This window comes from Chelmon rostratus, chromosome 23, assembly GCF_017976325.1.
Source record: "Chelmon rostratus isolate fCheRos1 chromosome 23, fCheRos1.pri, whole genome shotgun sequence".
NCBI classification, from domain to species: Eukaryota; Metazoa; Chordata; class Actinopteri; order Chaetodontiformes; family Chaetodontidae; genus Chelmon; species Chelmon rostratus.
The window spans coordinates 11,202,247-11,227,690 of record NC_055680.1 but is presented as its reverse complement, the minus strand read 5'-3'; the positions used below and the strand labels follow the sequence as shown (position 1 = coordinate 11,227,690).

Sequence of the window (25,444 nt, the reverse complement as noted above, 5' to 3'; positions counted from 1 at the left end):
TATGTGTTAGTCATTTTTATATGCTTTATTTATTTTATTTCACAATAAAAACACAGCAAACTGTCAAAAAATATGAATACTTTTTTTAAGGTTTTTAAAAACTGAGGCACAATGAAATGACATTCACAGACAGCGAGCTGAAACAAAAACAGGTCTAAAATAAAGTGTTTTGATCATAAAGATCTGGGGAAATTACAGATTTGCATGATCATGTCCGACCTCACCATGATCTTTAAAGTTGCAGGACTCATCTGAGATAGATTAAAAACAGAGTGATCAAAATCAAAGCAGCAAAGGCTGAGATATACCGGCTTTTAGTCTCTAGTATGGGTCAAACACTGGAAAACACTGGATTTTAAATTTCCCATCATGCAACAAATGCATCTTTTCATGAGACACTATCCAAATCGACTCCAATTTGGAACAAAGTCTTTGTTTTAATTAATTTGTCGTGTTTTGGACAGTGAATATGTGGACGTGACTCCACATGACTGCTCATGTCTGCTGTTTGCTCACACATTCGCCAGAACAACGTTAAAAAGCTGATAATTCGCTGTTGTTGTGTTTACATCCACAAGAATAACAATTAAAGCAGGTTTAAAGATGCAGTTAAGCCTGTCTGACGCGTGGAAAATGTGGCAGTGCAGAGTTGCAGCACACTGACCTGCCTCAGGACGCAGGTCTGAGGTTTGCTGTTAACATCAAAATAACAGCGTCGCTGAGTGAGCCGCCCGTGTCTGAATATTAGAGCTAATTTGTTGTTTGACCCAGAACACTGCATGCTCGTCTGCATTAGAGGTCAGACCGGAAAATCAACACTACGACAGGAGATTACAGAGACGTCGACCTGACAATGATGCTTAATCATCCTGACGACGAGGAGCGCTCTGACATCGTGTTCGCGCCGCCACAGGACGCTCTGCTCTTATCACATCTGCTCCCGCTCCGGTCTACTTCCTGGCTCTGTGACCTGCGTGTCAGGTTGTTCCTGCTTCCTGTTTGGGAACGATGACGTACAATTTCATCTCATACTGGCTGCACCTGTTTCGAGGGTGTAGTGTTATCAATTAACTGGCCGACATGCAAAAACTTCTTCTTCACCTCCACATACAAAAACGGCACCATGGACCTCAACCACGGGTCATGCTTCCGTGACGCTAAGCAGCTGCCCTGCTTTAACGCCCTTGAGCAAGGCACTATTGTAAATCTGCTTGAGGAGGAAATGGAGCGCATCATAAACAGACACACCGTTCCCCCTTCTGCTTGTAAAAATAACTGGCTAGCGTGACTCTACACGCCACTCTCGCCACCGCCGTCCTCATCATCAGCAGCACTTTTTGGCTCCGTGTGGAGCAGGAATGTGGAGGGACGACCCCCCGGGTCCACCCTGCCACGTCGCTCCTCCACTGCTGAGGTTATAATGTTCTTGTTTGGGTTTCACAAAATGTCCAGATGTTGTTTTCCTCCTCTGTTTGGAAGTCTGTGGAACAGAGGGAATGAAAGCTGTTCAGACACACACAGAGAAAACACACATGCGGCTGATGAAAACGTGACTCTTTACCTGGATTTCTATCGCTTCTCTTTGTCCAAGTTGTCTGTCTCCTCCTGGTAGGATGGAAATAATCGGGATTTAATAGAAAATAATCGTGAATCGACTCTTCAGATTAGCAGAGTTGTGCCATCACGCTTCCACGCTACAGGCTATGTTTACTCTCTCGGGTGGAGGGCGTTTTCCTTCTCCACACAGTCAATATGAGGAAGCTAAAAGTCAATACGTGAAAAAAAACAGGGACACGGATGTTAAATGTGTCTATGAAACACAAGTGGAATGTTTCTCCACCCAAAATACAAATGAATTTGTGGCACTGATTCAGTCACAGCTGGTGAATCTGAACAGGCTCTAATCTCTCACTTCTGGTGGAAAACGAGCTTCAACAGAACTCCGCTTCTTCTACCCCGCATCTCTTCTTCAGTACGAGAGGAAACATATATACGCTAACATCTTACGAGCTCAGGGTGTATTTTGTCACGCTGTTGAACTGCAGCGTCAACAGTAGGCCCGACTGCTCTGCATATTCCTGTGAACAAAAGATTCAACCCCGAGGAGAGACGGGCAGAGGCTTTCACCATCACCTGGAGCACTTTCACTTCCTGTGATGGAAAGACAGGACGGCAGAGCTGCAGGCTGACTCGCTGCAGTTGGATTTTTTTATCTTCATCATGAATTCTTTTCCACTTATTTAGCTAATTGTTGAGTGAAAGGTAATGTTTGTACATGCACCTGTTTTTTGTTGGGGATTCATATCTCTGACCTGAAACTAGTTTCTCTCTTTTTACCGTTTTATAATTATCAATCATAATTAATTTCACCTTCTTTGGGAGATTTTAGTGTTTTCCTGTTTTTTTATTGCACTTGTATTTCATATTCAAATAAACATGCAAATAAACTTGACTTCTGCTTTCTAAGCAGGTGTGTGACTGTATTTTACCACTGTCACCACTTTATATGACGTTTTTGTCACATATCTGCCAACTGTTTTTGAGCTTAAATGACCAATACCACAATCGGACACTATTTAAAAAGAAAAACGAGTAAACGTTTAAGGTTTTCAATAAAATTTTGCACACACAAGCAACACACTTCTTGAAACGCAGGGTGTCAGCGGGGAGCAGCAGGGATACCGACCTGCTGGGACTCGGACGTCGTCCGGCTCTTGGGCTCCACCTCCGTAGGAGATGTAGGGACGCTCCCGTTGGAGTCTGTTATGAGCAGGGTCCGCCTGTCCCTGGCTGGCTTCTCACACTTTGTTACGCGGAACCTGAGAGGGGATAGAAATGAATAGAACAAAATGAATAAAAAACATCAAAGGTTTTGAATGTTTTTGCAGCCTGGCCCCCAAAAGAAGTTTGGACTTGCTCATTAAAACAAGCTCCTGCTCTTATTTCTGGACCACTGACCGAAATGAAACATTTTTAAAAGTTTGTAAAAGGTCCAAGTGTCAATTGTTTTTCTAGGTCAACATGAAGCAGAACTTCATGTTGACCGTGTTTGTTGTTGATGTTTTTGTAAAAAGTATATTTGTATCATGCATAGTGTAAATAAACCAGAGAAAATGGCTCTTTAATGAATGATCTGAACATGAACTCAGTGGGTGTCAGCTATTCTTATTTGTCCCACAGCTGGTATCTGCTTCTGTCTAACTGTGACTCTCACTCACCTAAACTTCACACGCTTTCATACACCCACCCACCCAAAGGCGTGCGCACACACACACACACACACACAGACACACAAACACTCCAAAGCTTTAATTAAATCAGCAAATGAATATTCGTATCCAGGTCACGCTGACCCTCTGCGTACGCAGCCATTCATCTGGGTGTGCAAATTAAAAGCAACCTCTCTGCATCCCAATCAGCTCGCAGCAGGACATTAAGGATGAGGGGAGCGCTCGCGGCGTGATGGCGACGAGGATGCACGCTTTCCCGGGTTCACTGGTGGACTGAGAAATGCTGTTTTTACTTTAAAGATCTCAGACAGTTCTATAGCGGTAGCACACTGCCAGGGTTCATTTCCAAATGTGGCGTCTTGTCTTTAACACACTCTCAAATACTGGAAAGCAATGGAGAAGGCTCCATCGGCTCCCATATACGGTCGACATTTTTTCAGCGACAGCCGTTCAACATATTTAAATTTGGTATTTATCTCTCTATACAGTAGTTTTCCTTGTTCGTGGCGGAGTCCGCCATTCCCGGGCTGGATTCAGATTGCCATCACACACACCAGGGATTCACAGGAAAAGGATGCATGTAATCCAGCACAGTTTTATCTCACAGTTTGCTGTTGGCTCTCTTTGCACTGTGTCAGAGCTTAATGAAAACTTCCTACTCCAGCTGCTTTGCATTAAAAGTGTGCGAGTGGCGAAACACAGGGTGGCTTTAATTGTAAAGCAGCCACATGAAGTCTTATAGAAAGAGACAGAGTATCTGTGACACCAGCCGACCCCCCAAATCTTGCAAGAACTGGACAATTCTCGCATGTTTCTGAACCCAGAAAAAGAAACATCTATCAGAAATACTCTGTTCAAAATGTGCTCTGAGAGCCACAAAAACCCACACACTGTTGATCTCTTACATTAACGACGTTTAGTCCTCCACCTTCACCAGGTTCAATTGATTTCTTGGTTCTTTTACAGAATTTATGATCTTTTGAACATCTGTTCATGAGACTTTCTGGAGTGGAAGGTATTTGTTGAAATTAAGTACAAAAAGCACAAAAGCAGTTTCTTTGTGTGGCCTGAGGAGGGAGAAAAGTCTACAAAATACACTTGAGTGAAGGAATCAAGCTGCTGTCCTTGACTTTTTCTACGGTCGATAAAAATGTCATGTTTCTGACTTCTCCAACAGCAGTCTGACGAAGGAAATTCTCATAGAAGCACCAGCACCTGCTTGAAATCCATCTACATTTACACTGCTGAAATCTGTGCAAAAAAAGGCAAAGGCCCACTGAGCATTCTCCATTGATTGGCTGGAACGTGTGGATTACTTTTAGTAACTGGACAGTATGACCGGAAACCAGTTCTGAATGAACACGCTAGCATTAAACTGGGTGACGACAGCAACAGTAGCACGTCTCCATGACTTCCTCAAGCTCACAAAAAGCTTTTACGCCCACCGACTGCTTATGTCAACAAACCAAATCCTCATAATCGGTAGCGGAAACGAGCATTGATTCGCATTTTCTTTTAATGATTTTTTTTGTCTGGTGCAAACCATGCACATTTAATTTCAAACATTGTGCAAATCTGGACATCATCAAGCAACAGCATGAGGACAGAGAGAACTTTTGAAATTACGTTAGCTGCAGGCGAATATACTAAAATATGTATAATATATATTTAAAAAAAAACAGGTAGGAAAACATTCTCCATGCTTCACTCACAATAAAAAAGCAAACTCTGGTAGAAAGTTGTTAGATATCACAAGTTTCTGTCACGTGTCAGTTTTGTGAGAACCTCCTTCTGTTGCCACACAAGATTAACCGCTGACGCTTCCCACGAACGCTCAACACAGTCTGAACCCTGCAGCATTTCTTTTCCCAGGCTTCACCCTGAACCCTCCACCTGTGTATTTTCCAGGTCGCTGGTTTGGTGTCAGAGTGCACAGCAGCCTTAACCTGAGTAATTAAGTTTGGATTTTTCAGTGACAAATGTTCAGAGTTAATGTTTGACTGTTTGGTGCTGTGTGTACACTCATATCTAATTTGCCTGTGAGGCAAGCTGTTTTGATTTTGTCTGCTAATAAAAGCGCCTTGCGTAGAAACATTGTAGGTTGGGAAATCATCGTGAAGCAGCAATAAACTCCTGTTTGTTCTCGCCTCAGACACACACACTCACACACACCTGCCCACCTGCCCACGGCCAGGACCGTGACCTCTCCGAGGTGGCTGCGCCGATGCTCCGACTTGCGGGCCGACGGCCTCCTCATCAGCGGCCATTTCTTCTGGCTGCAGCGGGTGCAGATGTTCTTGTTGCCGCCCGGGCCGCCGATGGTGTGCAGGTGGCTGCAGGTGTGCTTGGCGGCTCCTGGGGGTGCCCCCGGTGATATGGGGGTCATCGGAGGGGTCGGGGAGCTGGGAGAGGTGGGGGTGAGCGGGGGACTGAAGACACAGAAACCAGACATTAGGAAGTTCACAAGCTGACCGATATTCAGTCCAAAACATCATTGATTGATTGATTTCACAGAGAGAATTCAAGCTCAGTGAATTCTGCAGTGCTTCTCCTATCACAGCAGAAATGACACATTAATACCTCCCACTCCAACAAGCAAAAACAATTACTGACGAGCTCTGAACAATGACTGTGTTTAATAATAACAACAGAAGCAATCAGGTGAGGTGCTGGACAACTGATCAGGAGAGAATTACAGAGACAACAGGCACCTGTATTTATCGTAGAAGTGTAATAAAATGGTCTAATTGTCTGCTGTTATTCTCAGTGTGTGCATGTTTTATGACTTTGGAGAGCAGCTCTTTACTTTATTTAAACACAAATGTGGAAAACAGGGTTTCAACTCACTGACAATAACATATGTGCATGTGTGTCAAGGGACAGACGGCATAATGAGCTGGGTTCCTTTGATCTGTCAAGTTCCAGAGTTTCTCTCGAGGTTCTTGTTCCGTCTATTCATGGCTTGTCCAACCCGAAGGCTGTAAAGTGTGTTATATTTTAGGGTTGAGTGTAAAGTGTTGCAAGGTAAATTGCAGGGGTCACATGATTATAAACAGGATGGGAACAGATTTCCCTCTAGTCTTTGTTTTCTTGTGAATAATTGAATAATTTTAGGCAGCCCAAACAAAACAAAGCAAAAAATCTGATCAGATGAACTGTTAACAACTAGTAGAAATATGCAGCCAGTGAGAGGGGGAAGCGGCAGGCAGACCTTGCCTGGGAACCCCTGGTGTAAACAATGTGTGCGTATACGCATGTGAGATGCATAATTCTTGTCTTTTTAAAAAAACAAACACACAAGAAATATGTATTATGCTTGTGTACAGCGCGAGGAGGCCTGATGAGCTGAGGTGTGGAACACACAGGAGGGGAAGAGACATGGCAAAGGGGAGATCAGCTGATGTGAGCAGAGCATCTCATGGAAAGGGGGTGGTGGAGAGGTGGAGGCTGGAGTGCTGGAGGTGGGAGCAGCACCGAGGCGAGGGGAAGTTAAGTACCAAATCTGGAGAGGCAGATAGCGAGCCCTGGCCACACTACAGTCACTCTCCTTCTTGTCGTCTCCCTCCATCCCTCTCTCCTTTTTCCTCCCTCTCTGCCTGTCTGTCTGTCTGTCTGTCTCCCTCTCCCCCCCTTAAGTGTCCCATAAATTACCCCCACCCATACCCCTCTTCCCCCCTGTTCCACCATCTCTAAGTGATCCACTGGCAGACTGCCCAACCTGGCTGGGAGAGACAGAGCGAGAGAAAGATATGAAGAGTAACAGCTAGAGAGAGGAGTACCACAGAGAGCAATTTCAACAAAATGCTCAAAAAAGTGAAGGGAAACAAGGGGTGGAAATATGTGGAAAAAGAGATTTGGAGAGAGAACTGAAGAAGTGAGACCCATGAAAGTGACGCTGGGGAAATGTGTGCGATTGCAGATTTCTGCTGATTTTTCCAGAACACCCAATGTGACTGAGCAGAATACCTCAATATCGAATCCTTGGCAACAGAGGCAACGCTCCTACCATTTATCCACACAGTTCCTCCCGTACAAAGAACATCTCTCCCCTCTTTATCTCTCTCCTTCACTCCCCGAACAATATGTAGCGGGACGAGAAAGATGACAGGAGGAGAGAGAGGGGAAAACATACTCCTCTAACTCAATTTACTCACACTCCTCTTCTGTCACGGCCATCTCTTCCTCCAATCTGTCTATCAGCCTGACTCCCTCTCCTCTTATCTCAGGGGCAAAGCAACCTGAAGACGTCTAATCTCGGCCTGTACCACCACCTCTTCTTCCATGCGGGGCAGCCAGGCAGCCTTTGATTCCAAGTGTGAATGTCAAAATGTGAGTGACCCACTGAGATCTAGCTCGAGGTCTATAAAGTTGCTAGTAAAGCATCCTGGCCATCAGACGCAGGCTAGAGCCATTTAAAGTTTGCTATTCACCGCTATCTTAATAGTTGTTACTACGCCTGTAACTGTTACTTATGCAGATATACCTGCTTTAAGACTGAGGCTTAAGTTAATAGGTAGGTCAAATATGTTTTATATATAAATTAAGAACTTTACGATGAAGACGAAGCAGTGTGTTTGGCGAATGGAATACTATCTTGGCTGGGGTTGCTTGAGTGTGACCTTCCACAAATCCAGTTTGCTCCAAATCCAAACCAAAGGGGACAGAGATGCTAACTTTAGCCTACACTTGGGCACTACATATACACTACACAGTGGATGTGCTGTTGTTTATTTTTAAATATAACTTGTAATTTCACAAAAATATGAAATGCTCCACGATCTTAGAAGTAAGGCTCGGTTACTATTGCAGGTAGGAAGTTAGTTAGCCGAACATGCTAATGTTTGCAGCTTACATAAGGAATACATTAATCTGTGTGTTTGTCTGTGCCAACACTTTATAACTTCTAGCACTCTTGTGTTTTTAGTTTTGGACAGACCTAACAAAATCCTCTAAACTCTTCATATGCAGCATATTGCTCTTACTGCAGCCCCATGAACACTCAATTATTTTCATTATTGATAATCTGTTGATTAGTTTTCCAATCATTAAAATGAATCTCTAGGTCTATATAGTGTCAGAAAACAGAAGGAGTGATGGATCTAAATTGCTTGCTTAGCCTGACCAAGTCCAAAACCCAAAGATTATTCATTTACAGTGATAGTAAACAGGTGAAAGCACCCAGTCCTTACATTTGAGAAGCTGGAATCGCACACACTCGGGATTTCTGCTTGAGAAATTAACTGTTTCAGCACAAATGCAGGCTGCTGTACTTGTGAGGCCTCTAGTACACCCTGATTCCTAAAAAGCTAAGATGCTGTGTAAAGCATAAAACATAATGTGATAATTCGCTAATCCATTTTGACATATACTCAACTGAAAACAGTACAAAAACAATCTAATGTTTGACCTCATCAACTTCATTGATTTTTGTAAATATCTTATTTTATCTTATTCTGAATTTGACGCAGCAACATGTTTCAAACAAGTCGGGACAGAAGCAACAAAAAGACTGGGAAAGATGAGGAACGCTCCAAAAACACCTGTTTGGAACATTCCACAGGTAAACAGGTTGATTGGTAACAGGTGAAAGCATCATGATTGGGTAACTACAAAGCATTCTTGAAAGGCTCCGTCAGTCACTAGCGATGATGGAGCGAGGTTCACCACTTTGTGAACACATGATTGTATAAAAGAGATTACTGCATGGGCTCAGGAACACTTTGTAAAACGGTTGTCAGTAAACACAGTTTGTTTGCAAATGACCACACTCTGTTTTATGCAGAATCCCAACTTTTTGGAATCTGGGTAAAGACAGGTATGGTGTCTTTGCCCCGATGCTCCCTTTTTAAGTGAACTCATAGTCACACTCACTGTATCCTGGCTAAGAATCCAATCAGGAAACCAGCCAACAACTGTGCTCAATATGCTTTAATCATCCCACAATACAATGATATGGGGCACTGTGGCATTTCGGGAACAGTCCCCAGCTACTTGCCCTAAATCAAACCTTGCCAATCTGGAGAAGTATCAGAAGAGAAATGTGGCCTGATTGCCTTGTGAGTTCACGTCCTGCTCTGGCCACTCTCATTTCAGTCAGGAGTGACACTAACAGGCTTTCAAGGAGGCTTATGGTGCCATCTGGTGGTTGAGATGGTTAATGCTTTACAGCCAGAGGACACTTACCCGTCAGAATCGATGCTGTTTTCATGAACCATGGCTTTCAGGGCATCTGAGTTTGCTAAAGAGAGAGAGAGAGAAAGAGAGAGAGACTTACACACTTATAAAAACAGAAGAAAGGAGCAGCGAGAGGGAGAGATAAAAGTACTGTTGGGAATTAGCGAGGAGAACGCTCCAGTGACTTCAAAAGCAGAGTGCTTATTGAAAGATGGCTGCAACAGATTAACTCCTTAACACAATTTAACGGCACATCACATGCACTCACTGAACACATAATTACTGTACACAACAACCCCAGGGGAAGATGCCAAACCAGGAAAAAACTTTTGTTGGGAGCAAAATAAACTCCAGAGTGTAACTCTGAAAACAGGAGATGAAGTTAGTTTGATTTTCTGGCACTGCAGGTGAACCCAACTTCTGCTCCCAGACAGAGTGGCATCAGCAGCTATGATATAAATTTACATTATTTGATCCTGCAGACAGGACTTCCCTCAGGCCTGGTCCTGATGCATTCACTGACCTCCACACACACATTGTGCATACTTTTGAGAAAAGCAGGGAGCTGTACTGAGACATAGAGATGACTCATATACAGTTTTATCTAAAATCTGTGCAGACACCAGACTCCAACCTCTGTCCTCCTTATCATCCTCATACCATCACGCAGTGCACAGGGTTTCACAAGAACATCCTTGTTATTTTTAGTCTGCAAGTATTATGACCTCTCTTCTGCTTTGGTCGTTGGCTGTATAAATGTAACACATCAACAGGAAATTATATATATATAAAAAAGTTTCAGCTTTGAGTTTTCAGAAGACCCCCAAAACATATTTTCAGTTTTGGTTGTGTCACATGACCAATTGCTTTTCTCACTGGTTTGAAGTCAGTTGGGCGCTTTTGAAGAAATGTGATGTCACACACTGCTGTGCACCAATCAGGATTTAACAACATTTAAATAAAAAAAAAATCTTGGGACAGTTGTGACTGTGACTGTTGCCAGGCAACTGTCAATAAAATCTGATCAAACTGACACTCATGAAGAAGATTAGCTTTAGAGTTTGGGTGTCACTGATGGGAGAAAAAACTGAAACTAAGTTTTCTGGGGCTTTAAAAGGAAAACTAACCCCTGAAACGTCTCTTTTGAAAAGAATGTGCTGTGTATTTCTGGACCCATTTTGTCATCTCTTTCATTCCTACAGATAACTGACCAAAAGTAGATAATGTCACATCACATAAACGTTGTGAATGATAAAACTTAACTGTAGGAAAATGTAAATAATTCTCAATCTAATGGGTTTTGGTGGCAGATCCTCAGTAGTAATGGTTTATTTTGGCCTTTAAAGAAAAAAAAAGACTGAGTATACAGCATTTTAAGTACAGACACTAAACATATCTGCCTGTTTATCTTTCAGGAATACAAAAGAGGGCAGACAACTGAAGGGTATAATTTTCTTGAAAACATATATAATCTATCCTATCTAAGGCCTTCGACTGATACTTGTGGCTACTACTCAGTTCTTATGTTTATTTATACAAAACTACTGCTGCTGGTAGAAATATATATATATGTAAGTACACAGATCACTTCCTGTGTTGAAGATAATTATTTCCATGAAAAATACCTGGAACTAGATTTTTAGAGTAGCCAGTAATGAAGCTTTCAAGTTTTCTATATATATGCACAGTGTATATCTTCTTCCACACCATGTCACCAGACTGACAACGTGAGGGTGAGTCACAGTTACAAACATTGCTGCTAACGAAGAAGTGACGAGTCAGCTCAAGGTTTGCCTCCTGAGGGTGGACAAAAAGAGCAACATTGCACAGTGCTGCCTTCATGTGTCATTTGTTAGACATCTGGATGAGACGTGGAGGACAGTTTAGGCCGCTTTAGGGATCAGAGCTTATCTGAGTACTGAGTATTGGTCATAAAGACCATAAAATGGCCAACTGAAGCCGTAACAAGATTTTTTTGTGGTTTTGGAGAGGTGTAATCTAAGGTCATGAATGAACAGTGGTAACTCTTGAAGCTTCCTTATTTATCATCTATAAACAGTAGATAACATATAGCAATCATTGATAACACATAGTGTAGTTACAAGCAGATATAAGGACGTAGTATAGTAGATATAGTATTTATGAATGATAATTTCATAATCATAATGTCATTCATTTTCTGTTTATATACAAAGACGATCATCAATAAAGACATCAATAAACACTTAAAAAAGACCTAGAATCAGAATCCGGTTCATTGCCAGGTAGGGTGTCAGGGTGCAAGTCTTACTGCAAAGACATATGCCTGTTTTGTTGTTGGTGGAAACTGTGAGACCCTGCCAGAAACTGAGGCCTTTGAGCCATGATTTTGTGACCTCATACCATTTAAAATAAATGAGTGGTATAGGTAAGTTTTCAGGGTGTTGCACTACACATCTTATCCTAAACAGCTGGCGTGGCATACAGTAAAAGTTACAGTATAATCTTCTACAGTGTAATTGTCTCCCTCTCCTTTCTTGCCTTCGTCTTCTTGTCTCCTCTCCTTACTCTTCTGCCTCTTTACCTGCCTCTGTACGATTTCTACCGATAATATTGATTTTTTTTTATTCTATACAGGTAAAAAATAACCCACCGACAGTCCAAACTCTCCTGCCGTAACACATCCAGGCTCCTCTTTCACAGACAATTCTCTCCTCGTTTGTGAACACTTCATCTCTCAAACATGGAAAATCAGTCAACAATCGCTCAACTGCCCTGTCTGGTGTGTGTAATGAGAAAAAATCTATGTAGAATTTAAAGTGAAACAGTTGTGGTTATGATCTCCCAACTAAAACTATGAATGGCCTAACAGTATCCAAGTGCCAAGCAAAATGACTTTTAAAACAAGGTTACCAACAAATAGTATTAACAGTTGTTAGCCTGACTTCAACAGAGCTCCACTGCTCTGGGAGTTTGGCGACACTGTCAGGAAAGGCATGTGTTTTCATACTAATCAAGCTTGATTGTATTCGACACAATACCAACATTGATCCTTATCTCTCCTGATGCCATTTATAAACTCAGCTGAACAAAAAAGAATTACTTGGTGTCATGAGGGTGCAGTGATTTCTATGAATTTAACTTCATGTTCCAGCTAAGGGAAATAATTTCAATTTGCCAGAATGAGGCAATCGAATAACAGCTGAGACACTTGGTGACTTCAATGGGAAACGGACGTAACCAACCGTATTGTGTAAACCACAGTCATCCTTAATGTTCCCTGAAATTCCTCTGCAGTGGCCACTGTGTCCTGGTGTTGAAATTCCCCGAACATCCTCATTCCTGAGTCCCACATACACATGCAGACCGCTATTACAACAGAGACACTGATACGCACTTCCTTCCCAGAATGCTTCTGTCACAATGTACCTAGCAAAACAATTCTGGAGTGCTAGCTGTAATGACTTCATGGAAGGAGGGTTACTGAACGCTGGACGTAACTGAGGGTCAAATGTCAGTGTGAGTCAGAGTCAGTGAGATAAATGTATCCGGACAGGGGTGGACAATATGGCCAAAATCCTCTATCACACAACATCAGTCATTTTAAATCAAAGTAACAGGATATATCATGATACAGTAATTAACGCTATAATTACTCTAACCACCACTAAATATCGCTGACCCTATATCCTCCTGCCTATTCATAGAAATACCTGTTCTTAAATGAAGAGGCAGAATCGGCCAAAACAACAGAGAAAAGTCAAGAAAGAAAATGTGTAATTGACAGTCAGGTTTATAAAGGTGGCAAAAGGAATGGATTTATTCTGTGTCTGTCGTTTCATATGTTGGACACATACCTTCATTCTTCATGATGTAGCGGACAATCTGTCCGACTGTGTCATTGTTATCACTGACGGTGTCATTCAGGTCTGAAAGAGAAGAAGACAAACATCAATACTTGCATGACTCAGTATCCTCAAAGCAGCTTTGATGGGTAAGCCTACAGAAAATTAGAAAACTGTGTAGCCTAAAAGCTTCTTTATAAATCTGTTTTAACACTCTCCAAGCACAAACAGCAACCCTTTCAAATTTTAAAATGAAATCTACTATTTTTGATTACTTTTTTGATGTTATATTAATTTTGTGATATGAAAGTAGATATTGTCTGGTATTATGGCTGTTAAAACGTTTTTTTTTTTTTGGTTTTTGGAGTCTTTAAATCGGATTATTCAAATGTTGGCCACCAGGGGGCAGCACAACAAGTTATGGCTATTGGCAAGTTGGCTATTCACACATCCAGCACATCTGGAGCGCGACATTCACTTTTAATTACTCTGATTTAGTTGCCAATAACTCCTGAGGGAAATATCTGTTCTTTAAAGGCTCAATCACAGGTACCAATAATCAACATTTGAGGCTATTCTATAATAGTGTAACAACAAATGCTTCTACCGCTTTGATTATAATATACACATTGCTAATCATTTATGATGTGTTAATATCTACAGAAGCATGCATTTTCATATATAAAACAGCGATAATGTAATCAGTGGAAGACATGTGATCAATATGCACACAGATCCATATGAATGTGCTTCAAGACTGTAGACTAAATAGAGGGAGAACACACCCCTGTGAGGCACTTCCTAGAGCTTCCTGTTGATTGCTTCCAGAGTTTTTCCTCCCTTCTGACAAACATAATACTCTTTCTAGCAATTTGTGGGAGTCTTCTGGTACGTCGTGGCTGATTTTACAGTCACCTGCACAATGTGAAAGGCAGCTGCTCACAGCTTAGAAAAGTCAGTGAAGGAGACCAAAGCAGACAGAGAGAGAAATAAAAGAGGAAACCTGATCATTGCCAAACAAGAGGAGGCTAGATGGACGGAATGAGTGAGGCACACAAGCAATGGGTTTTTTTTTTTCCGTCTCTTTTGTTTCGACGTAGGAGAGAAAAAGGGTTGGGCACATTGAGCAAAGACACAGAGCAAGACAGAGACAGCAGGGAAAAACCCTAATGTACTTACGACTATTGTGCTGCTGGCAGGCAGCTAACTACACAAGAGAAACCAGCTTTACGTCTATGCTTTCAATCCCTTCTCCACTTAGCACATGGGGTCCTCTGAACAATTCCTTCTATCTGTAACATCTTCCATGCATGTGAAATACCTCAGGGCAATCCAGCGCTGCCAGAGGTTCCACATCTGCACAGAAGCATTACTAGAAAGGCGAGGAGAGAGCAAAGCACTACCCTCACCTCAACAAGTGACACAACAGATGCAGAACTGGGAAACCCAACCGAGTAAAGTTCAGAAAGTCAACTATATTGTTCTTCTGCGAGGCCACAGGACTCATCATACACACAATGCTCATAACAATTAAGCATTATCTGCAGTTATCATTACGAGACGGGGGAAATTAACTGGCCCTGAGCACTGATTTTTTTTTTCACCTCACTTAACACACCCCTGGTTGAGTCAGAACATGAGTGATGTGAATGCCAAAAGTCTTCCTGTTTTCCATGGGCCTCCACTCCTTTAACAGACAGTCAATAGAGTAGAATATGGCTAAGATAAGGCTGGGATTTAACAAGACAACAATAAAGATGCTGTCAAGATAACAATGTGCTGACTTAAATATGATGTTTATAGGTTTGTGATTTCACAGGGGTTTTCTAAAGATTCATTCATCGGTGCAAACATTTAAAAACTACTTCTAAAAAGATGGCTCATCAAATAAATCCCTACTCTTCACATAAGCTCTGACATATGTAGGTTTTCAGTATGTTTTAATATTTTGTAAGGCATATGGAGCAGCACCTGGCGCACAACAAACTCATTGAACTAAGGAATGTAGTACAAGCCTGTAAGTACTAGAGGGCAGGTGGGAGCGTCTAGAGATTTTAATGCATGACTGCTGACTTTGAATCTCACTGTCACACGACAGGGAAATCCTGAAAAAAACTCATACAGACCAGTGACTAATTTAGACACGCAAAAGAAATCACTGCTTCTGCATTTACTTTTCCGCTGACAAAGACTCAACAACATCACAGTCTGATTGCCGAGGAAAAGCTTGGCCTGATAGTGAACATCAGTTAATGTTTAACTTAACTGGAATTTTTCTATTCAATGTGCTGCCGTTGTGAAGCAAAGGGAGAGACAAGGTGGACAAGTTATCTTTATGATTTTCCATTGAAACCAATCCCAGTTTGGATGGTCAGCATTTTTTTAGGAGGTTTTAAAACAGCCTTCCAATGTATCTACATTCTGTAATTACCCCTTGAGCTTCACTGTTAGTGGCAGCTGTCACCATTTGCATACTGGATCAAACTGCCTTCACAAGGATGAAGGGAGCCACAGGGCACAGGATAGCATGTAATCTAGCGTTATTGTCCGTTTTTAATTCTAATCTTGCAGTATCGCCATATCGGAGCTGCATTAAGTTCGTGCTAATGCAGACTGCTCCACATTTAAAGCATCCACCTGGTGAAACACAGGGGGGCTTTTATTGTGAGGAAGCAACAGGAAACACAACAAAATGCTAATTTTCTGCATTTTATAACAGAGGATCAATTTTGAATAACGCACGGTACACAGTACATGTCCAACTTAAGGAAACCAACTTCACAGTCCTGCTGCTACACATGCTGTCTGCAGCCTGGAACCAGATTGTGTGTGTGCGACTACAATTGACTAGCCTCTCTATCAAAACAACATATTTTGTTTGGCTGCACTGTAAACACATAAACCAGTTGTTCTTCTGTTGGATTTCCTGACAAAGCACTTGCTGTTACCACAGTTGCCACTGGTGTCACTCAATCAACCAGGATTGAAACCATTGCATAAAAAGTCTTCAATCAGAAATATGCATCAACAGACTGACCTGCGTCTGACCTGACTGTATACATATCAGCAATTTATAGCTTCTTTTCTGTCAAATTTCCACTTCCCTCCCTTATCTTATCTAATCTCTTCTCCAATTTAGATAAATATATGACTGGTTGAGCAATAGTGTTGGGTGCGTACTGCATAAGGATGATGGATGCCCTCACAGGATGTGTACATAGACAGCAATAAACACATGAAGCTGATCATAATGTTGTCAGACACTCTGTGCTAGACAATGACACACTGACAGTCTGCAATGTCACACTGTTGGTAGACACCTTAAGCGGTGATAAAACTACAGGAGTTTTGGGACAATTTTTCCCCAATTCACCCCTCCCAACAATCAGAGGAGAAATCTGGTCTGGAATTTCAGCCGGTATCGATGTTCAGCCCAACAGCCAATGAGAGGCAATTCTACAAGAAGCCACCAAAGTAAGGTGTTGCCAAGCAACGGTAAATCACTCTAGCACTTGAGGCTAACGTTAGCGAGCATATTTCTGGAGCATACTTCTGTTAACGGATATTAAAACTGAGTCAAAATCGCACCACACCCAACATTTTTTTCCATTCAGACTCGTTTAGCCCTCTGCTTTTGCTCTTTCTCACTGCAAAGCATTACTACCGCAAGTTGCTGCGCCAAGTCAGTCTCCATTTCCAGATGTGATCATGTGAGCAAGATCACGTGAGGTGGTCCCTCTGGTCCCATAACCTTTATAATATCCTGTAGTGTGTTTCATTCATTTCAAATATTGTATTGTTTGCATGTTTCTCATTAGATAGAAGAACATCTGTGAAGTTTCTCCTTGTGATGCAACCTGTTTTCAAAATCAGTTAGGACTTTAACACACCTGCAATCTGAGTCCAGCTTAAGAGTGTTTAAAGTTGCCTCAACAACTTCCAATCCCCTTACCTCCACCCAGCTCAAGATCCTTTTCTTCTTCTTCACACTCCTCCTCGCCATCCTGGGCCTCGGTGGTGCACCGATAGCCCTTACTCTTCAGCACGTGGCAGATCACCACCCCCAACAGGCCCAAAAGGAAGAAAATAGGCACCAGAACAAAAGCGATGTAGTCTGGTTTGTCCAAGCCTGCTGCAGTGTCACCTTTTCCAGTATCTGTAGTCTGACCCGCTGGAGGATGAAGGGGAGCAAGAAACAGAGATAATAAAAAAAAAAGAATTATTTTAAATATTGTTACAAGAGGACACAGAAAAACACACACATGGATTGTCATTACAACGCCCTTGATGGCAACCTGATATCCACAGCGACTTTGAGGACACAGTCCAGGCCCGGGTTGAGCAGCTGAGGGGATTTAAATGCTATCAGCTGCAACATGACAGAGATTTCATGTTCCCTTCCTGGACCAATCAAGCCTGCTGCTGTCTCTGCCCTCTAACTGCTCGATCTGGTGTAAGCAGCCCCCCCCCCTTCAGCTTTGAGGACTCACTTGGTATAAGAGGCAGAGAGAGAGAAAAGGCAAGATAAACCAAAATTAATAAATGGAAGAGAAGGCATATACAGAAGGGAGAGAGGATGAGAGTGAGGTTTACAAGTGTCCTTTAATTATGCTGGCAGTGATAATGGGGGACAATCTGTGTTTTCTCACTAATTATGATTCTTTCATTAAAACGCCTTTTAAAACACCTGCTCCTGATGTGAAACAAACATATAAAATCATGATTTTTTTTAACACGGTACAGAGGCAGTGCATTTGTGCCTGCTCCAACACTCAGTCTGCAGACACCAGGGTTGGTGATACCTTGTTTTTTCTTTTTTTCTGCATTTCAGCCAAAAGAGCAGAGACCATAAACTTTACCACTCTCGCTCAAGGTTCCCTCTCCCACCTGCCCACTGGACTTTAGACCCATAAGGGTGCCACAAGACTCCTATTATGGGTGCTTGAAGCAGCTCCTGTGCTTAGCATACTGTACTTTCAATTCAACTTACTTCAGACATAGCTTTCGGGCTCAAACTAATGATTATTTTCCTTGCTGATTCATTGTTTAGTCTATGATATGTGAAGGAGTGAAAACGCCATCACATCTTGCCAGAGACCAATGTAACATCTTCATATTGCTCGTTTTGTCCGACCGACGGTCTAAAACCCAAAGATATTCAGTTTTCTATCATGTGACAAAGAAACCAGAAGATCCTTATTTATGAGAAGCTATAACGAACAAATGTTTGGCCTTTTTGTTTTGAAAATTTCAATTATTTGTCACTTGTAGAAGATCAGTTAAAAAATATGTAGAATTTAAACGTGGAATTCTGTTGCAGGCTTTGCATTTTACTTGAGTGAAGGCTGAATATTATTACATTTTGCATTTTGGACCTTGAAAGTGATAAGGTCAAAGGGTAGAGTCGTGACCTCTCCTCGGCTATAGGCGAAAGCTCCCCTGGCTGCTGGCGCACCACGTGAGGCATTCCAGCACAACACACAAGAGGGCTTTTGTCTGGTTTCCTGTTTGCATCAGTGTGTGTGAGTGTGTGTGTGAGTGTGAGAGAGACACACATACACACACACATACAGAAGGTGTAGATCACAGTTTGAATAGAATCTCAATCATAGCACAATCAAATCACATGTTCACACCACTTTGAAATGTACCACAGCACTGTGTGCATGTATAGGCGGTTATATGCATACCCTACCATGTGCCTCCAGATGCATACAGGCATTTGTGCTCTCCCATTGTCCCAGTTCCCCAGTGCATCAGGCTGAACACAATGATAAAGACCATTGTCTGCTCACTGACCATCCTGTGACCGACTGTTGTGCGCCCGTGTTCTTATATCTACACTGTCAGTGAACTCATGCGTAATCATGGGCCAGTTTGAAGGTTATATTAAAAGCATTTGAGGAAAAAAAAAGAGACTGGCAAAATGGGCTGAATGGAGTCCTTGAGGATTTAGAGCTGAGTCATAAATCTCTTAGCAACCACAGCTGGTGGCATGATAAAAGTCCTCAGAGGGACAGCCAAAAAATCTAGATGTGTGAGACACGTACACATCACAGGTGCAGATTTGAAGAGGAATTATGTGGATTTATACAGTAATGCTGTATAATTGGGATTTTTTTTGTCGTAGCGCAAACTTTGGGGCTTTGAAAAGCTTTGATTAGATACTTGCCACAGTTTTGTAAAGACATAAATTTGGCTGGGTACAGAAACCACAATACTTTAAGTACACATCAAAACGAGAACCTAAAGTTGAAAATCAGTTCAGTAGAACTTTATTTATCTCCAGGGAAATTGTTGTGCAGTTGTTGCAGTTCAAAGTAGGGAAGAGTGCAAATATAGAGTGCAAAAATATAAAATATATTAGATGCAATGACATAAAACCAAAGAAAAAGCAGCAAATCTTCACATTTGGGAAATGGTAACTGAGAATGTTTGGCAAATGATAAAAACAACACTGCTGCCTTTGTGCATTTTGGCTTGTTTTGTTAACTGAACAAACTGCTCAGGTATCATACTGACGGCAGTATCGGGCCTTCATGTAAAGGTCTACAAAAAATCTGTTGACTTTGGGATGAGAGTATGTCTCAATAACATATTGTGTTACACACATGGTTGAAAGAGCCAGTGATCCTGGCTACAGGGAAAACACCTTCCAGTGAGCAGCAGCTGTTATGAGCATTGTAGCAGGTAAATGTCAAATTCAACTGGACCATTTCAGACCTGAAAAGGAGTGGTTCCCTGACAAACTCGCTGACACCATCACTGATAAGAGCTATTCCCAAATGTATCAGCAAAAGTATTTCTGTCTGCAGTGTCAAATCCTTCACTTGATTCATTCTTTGGAGCTGAGCGCAGGCTGAATAGGTCGGCATTACTGTTCTACTAGTTTAATTTCCTGCAGTTTTATGAGGATTTATGCTGCGAGAAGTTCTGTCTGCCTGAAGGTTATCGACGTCTCTGCTGCAACAGCCTCGTTCAGGAGATGATGTAAAATCAATCTCTGCAAAAACACATGAGGGAGAAGGATTTGTGATTGTAAAACACCTGGAAAAATAACCCCAAAAAGGGAGCTGTGAGACAGCTTAGCAGTTTGATCTGCCTCTTCTCTTTATATCAATATATTCTGTTTTCTTTTCTTTTCCTCACACCCACACACGAGGAGCATGGAAAGCACTCATTGCTTATCAGTAGTTAGTGCTGATGGTCCCACTACAATGCAAAGAGCATGTCGGAAAAGAGGATTTTATGTTCCTCCCTGCTGACACCAGCAGAAGACTTAACGACATGTGAGGTATCATGCTAGGTGTTAATTAACCAAAATTATATTTTGTTTAATATTTGCTTTCAGATCATTTCCAACTTTGTGAGTCACTTCATGGCAAACGTTGCGTTAAACAGTACTAGCCTGAGCAAAATCTACTCAAACAAGAACTCAGAAGTGTTTTCTTTCAAACCGTGACTGACCACTCAGGTCCATTCAGCCAGTAATCTGATCCTGAACTAGATCTAACTGCATTATTCCCCTCCATTTATTCGTCTTAGGAGGGAGAGAGAAAGGAAGTGGGGACTGTTTGTCGTCTCCTCATTGACCACTGTTTGGCTAGTTGATAACCTCTCACCCATTTCTCAACAATGACCACGTTTACAGCAAAATAATAGTCCACAATTACTCCACATATCACAATATCCTGAATGTCACATAGGTCATGCAAACAGCATATTCTGGTTGGATTTTCCAAATTAGGCCTTATTCCTTGATTAAGACAAGTGGCATATGCAGATATTATTCAGGTTTTAGGAGCATTCTTTGGACGTGTGTACAGTACATTCAGATGATGTGTCTCAATTTGGGCTTTTACTGCAGTGTGTGCCACAAGCGAAGGCCTCTTGAGTGTGTTCGGTCAGCTCTGTTCATTGCCTAGGCAACAGTTTGCAAGGCTGGCGTGGACATGCATGCACAAAAGAAAAGCCCACATTTCTGGTGGGAAGGACAAAGAGACCTACTTTTAAACATTATGAAATACTTAGATATCAACAGGTTTTTGGAGTATCGCAGCGATGATCCTTTCAAGAAGGTGGTTAACAAGTGAGAGAGGGAGGCTATGTTTGTTAATTGGAGTATGCACAGCTGCATGTAAATGGGGATATTAGTGAAATATTCATTTTCCTAAGCCATGTAAACAGCTTAGTAGGAATACTATCTTTTTTGGAACAAGGGCAAAAACCAGAATATGTTATGCATGTAAACATAGTCAATGTCCGCAATAAACTTTTGGCACCCAAAACACCACAGTGTCTTTGTGTTCCTTCATTCACTGAGAATCTACTCCTGTCCATTCACTCCAGGTGGTGCAGAACACAAAGCCCGCAGGGACTCAACAGTTACTCCACAGCTTAAGTAACAGATGGCCAAAATCTTACATGTGTCATATTATGATCTAGGAAACGGTATATATCACAATACAGTAATTGGTCTGTAATTATACTGTGTTTCATCACATTGGACACACACACACGCACACAAACAACAACAGCTGCTGCACATGAAACAACACTTGAAGCTAAAGATCTCATCGTGGGTTGGTTGGGATGCCTCATGCCCTGAATATACATAGCATAGACACTAAAAGGTAGCTCCTGTGGTGGAAACGGTATTGCCAAATGTGACACATTCCTACCATTACACAGGATATACTGTCCATAACGCCCAACCCTAGCTCAAATCTTCATGGTAGCCCCAAGACAAAGAGTATTATCAAAATGTTGTTGAATAGGTGAAAAAATGTACAACATAGCTGTCAGTAAAAATTTTTAACTGCTGAGAAAGTTGCAGGAAGTATACAATAAAGGTTTTCATGGACCAGAACAACACATTAGGCTTCAGCTCAACACTGAATATTAATGGGTTAAAAGGCTCAGACTGTCTGTGGCTTTGCCATTTCCTCATATTCAGGAAATATAAGACCCACAGACTTAAACTAACCACAACTCATTTCAGATAACACAAGACAGTGCTGACATTTGAACTCTTGGCCCTTCGTCCATTAAGTGAGCTCACTCATAAGTGGAGAAAAAACCACAATCACTGTTTCACTTGCAGTCATGCTGTGATTCTGACACTGTGAGCAATGCCAAGATCTCAGGCGGCACATTATGCTAAATAATCCCCCTCTGCTTGCTGGTATGTCTGTATTTATACAGTGCTGAATATTAGGAGGCGTGCACTTGATGTGGAAAAAAGTTGCTGAACTGCACGCTGATTAGTTCACGGAAAATTCAAATTTCGCTTGAAGAATAAGACAATTACTGCATCCGTTTTGGGGAAGCAGAGATTGAGATTCCAACAAACAATCCAGAAATAGATTAAATAAATTATAAGACTGTCATGTGTAGGCTGCAAGTAACATTTTCTTTATTCCATTGTTTCATCTGTCGGCTATTTTCTCAAAGAATCAATCAAACGTTTGGTCTGTAAAATGTCAGAAAATTGTGAAAAAAATGCCAAAGATGCCATCATCAGTTTAACAAAGAAAAGCAGTCGGATCTAGGGGATGTTTGGTATTTTTGCTTGGAGAAAAAAAAGAAAACACTTTTCATCATCAGCATTGTTGCCTATTAATTCTTTGCCAAATGACTAATCATGTAATCACCAAACAGTTTCAGCTCTTGCCACATATGAAACAAGAAAAGAGTCTTAATTACCAAGAAGACAGCAGCAGAGGATACTCTTACTGTTGCAGCTTTAAAAATGTAGCTTGATACAGCCACAGAGCTTTCACCAGCAACACAACCTCATCCATATCTGTGTGCTTCGGAGCAACATCCCTTTAGCTCAACTGCAAATATGTTTCTGAAAAAACGTTATGTCTGCCATGTGTTGAACTATCTATTTCCTATTATTTTGTGGACACAGCGACCCCAAACTCTCACGCTCCCAGATGGTAAAAGCATCTTACATGCAATATCAAACAAAACGCTACCAGCAGGTTACAGTGAGTGTTCAATTAAAAATTAAGAATTACTGTCAAGTTAACAGTGGATCCCAAATGTTTCGGTCCATGACTCCTAGACATAAACCAATATGTGCTTGTGAACCCTCAGTACAGGTCTTGCTATTGTGTAGGGACATGAGCACAACTTTTCCATCAGACTCTGTTTCCTTTGAAGGATTTTCACAGGCCTGAGGAGGTGAAAGAGTATTCAGGATTTTCAAAGAAAAAAGACAAATGTCAGCAAAATACACAACAGAAATTAATTGTTTGGTTTTTTTGCTTCATCTCTCATTCCTTTGATCAATTTATGACGGCTCACTCTTGGGGGGTCCCGACCCCAAGGTTCGGAACCGCTGACCTACGCCACAATAATGTTCCTCACCCTGCAGATGAGCGTCAAGCTCAACTGGGAGAGCATTCAGGCTGCGAGCTGCAACCGATACATGAAGCAGTGGAGACAGCTGAAACTAACTGAGACATACTGTACTATGTGAGCACACACAGGCATTACATGCATTCTGAACACCAAACCAACATACTGCATGACTACGTCTAATTCAATGAGAATGAGGATTCAGCCTGTTGCAAGCCACAGACTCCTGTGGACTCTCCAAGAAAAATGGAAACAGGCCCCGCATATTAAAGCTTATGAGGGAAACCGAAGCATTGGCTGGAACAACGGGAGAACTCGTGCTTGAGTATTTCTCATCGCAGAGACACATTAAGTACTCTTCTCTGGCACGAGAGTGGCCCTTGCAGAATTTCGACATATCTCACAGGCTCTTACTCAGAGCTTCAGCGGGCTGTGTGCTGGAAAACAATCATCTGACAAACACCCTGTTCAAACACACACTTCACTGAATTGACAAAGATATACAGATACAGATTGCTGTTTATGATATTATTACAGCTGGGAAGCTGCTTCCTGTCATTTATGTAGTTAAGGCGACATTATGATAAGACATAGCTACACAGTAACTAAACACAATTTTTGACAACATGCTGTTTTTTCCGTCTCACATATTACAGGTACATCTTACAGTGACACATAATTTCACTCATACATACAACCCTTATAGATGCTCAAACCAGTAATTAGTTAATGTGGTTTGACAGGCAATTAAAGTCTGAGTATAAGTTTGCCCTCTGTCATGTGGTTTTCCATTCAGACGCAAGTCTGCAGCAAAAATCCCTTGTATAATTAATGAGTAAAAAAAACCTTGGAAAAGGGAATAATTAGCTGAAATAAAGCCATAAGTGCAGTATTACTTTCAGAAAACGCTAGAAGCGGCTTTTAACTTTTTAACTTTGCTAGGTCAGGAGTAAAAATCAATTCAGTTAAATGGACTGACAATCCTAACTTAGTGCATCTCATGGTTTTCTCGATGGCAGGGTTATATAACTAGCTGTCAGTCATTAAACACCTTTATAATAAGGGACTCGTGTTTGCTATTCCATAGTGCGTTTACAGGGACATTTTAAGGCAGGCTGCGAGCTTTTATAATAAATTATCCTGTTATATTTGTGTGTTTCCCCTCCTTCTACATATTGACAGCATGTCGTGAAGTTTGGCTGTCACACCATACTGTGCTGTGCGTGTGCGTGTGTGTGCGTGTGCGTGCAGTATCCCTCGAAAACTTTGCCATCAGTTGACTTTCTGTAAGCTAGCTTTGCTGACGTTAGACTTAATACAGGTTGACATCAACACACTGGCGCCACTTTAAACTTAACAAACTCTGGCTGTATGAAAGCCAGAGGAAAACTTTTCAAAGGGGGAGACAAGAAAACGTTGACGACCCTCACTGTACAGCACTGCTAGCGTTAGACCTTTTTGTCTTCACAACACAGACAGGGGGAAAAAAAGCGTTTGGAAACTTACGCGTAACGACGGTTGAATCGGCCATTGATGGACAGACCCGCTGCTGGCTGGTGGTGATGTTTGGAACAGGCGGCTGTTGAAGGCTCTGGTCACCAGCAACCGTGGTTTAGCTAAACTAAAGGAGGGACTTGTTACAAACACCAACGTATTTCCTAATTTCCAGGGAGCACACACGCCCTATCCTTAAAGTGGTACTCCCTCCAACAGAGAGCAGCACGCGCGAGGGGGAGTGAGAGGACGCGCTTCTTCCTACTTCCGCCTTCGTTGCGTGTTGATGAAAAAAGGCGGTTTCAGCAGTGTTGAAACTATGACGTCGGCATACGTTTACTCATACTGTACTTT

General features: G+C 41.8%; 1 protein-coding gene across 2 annotated transcripts; it reads right to left on the bottom strand.

The window, feature by feature from the left end:
• Nucleotides 1-25,269, bottom strand: rell1 (RELT like 1). 2 transcript variants are annotated; one of them, XM_041965223.1, is made up of 8 exons: nucleotides 25,103-25,266; nucleotides 17,181-17,399; nucleotides 13,241-13,312; nucleotides 9,414-9,468; nucleotides 5,411-5,659; nucleotides 2,687-2,819; nucleotides 1,562-1,605; nucleotides 1-1,480 (listed from the first exon to the last, which is right to left on the bottom strand). In XM_041965223.1, the coding sequence occupies exons 1-7, from the start codon at nucleotides 25,125-25,127 to the stop codon at nucleotides 1,570-1,572; spliced, it is 789 nt and encodes a 262-aa protein (XP_041821157.1). In that variant the 5' UTR covers nucleotides 25,128-25,266; the 3' UTR covers nucleotides 1-1,480; nucleotides 1,562-1,569. The 2 variants fall into 2 exon arrangements, 1 of the variants encoding a protein (XP_041821157.1); XR_006007967.1 differs by lacking the exon at nucleotides 1-1,480 and having other exon boundaries at nucleotides 1,591-1,605; nucleotides 5,403-5,659; nucleotides 25,103-25,269.
• Nucleotides 25,270-25,444: the final 175 nt, after the last annotated feature.

Coding starts and splice junctions, on each gene's coding strand:
- rell1 (XM_041965223.1), bottom strand. CDS start 25,127: ATGGCCGATTCAACCGTCGTTACGC. Junction 17,400..25,102: donor CGATTCAACCGTCGTTACGC/GTAAGTTTCCAA, acceptor TTCATCCTCCAG/CGGGTCAGACTACAGATACT. Junction 1,606..2,686: donor CGACGTCCGAGTCCCAGCAG/GTCGGTATCCCT, acceptor CCATCCTACCAG/GAGGAGACAGACAACTTGGA.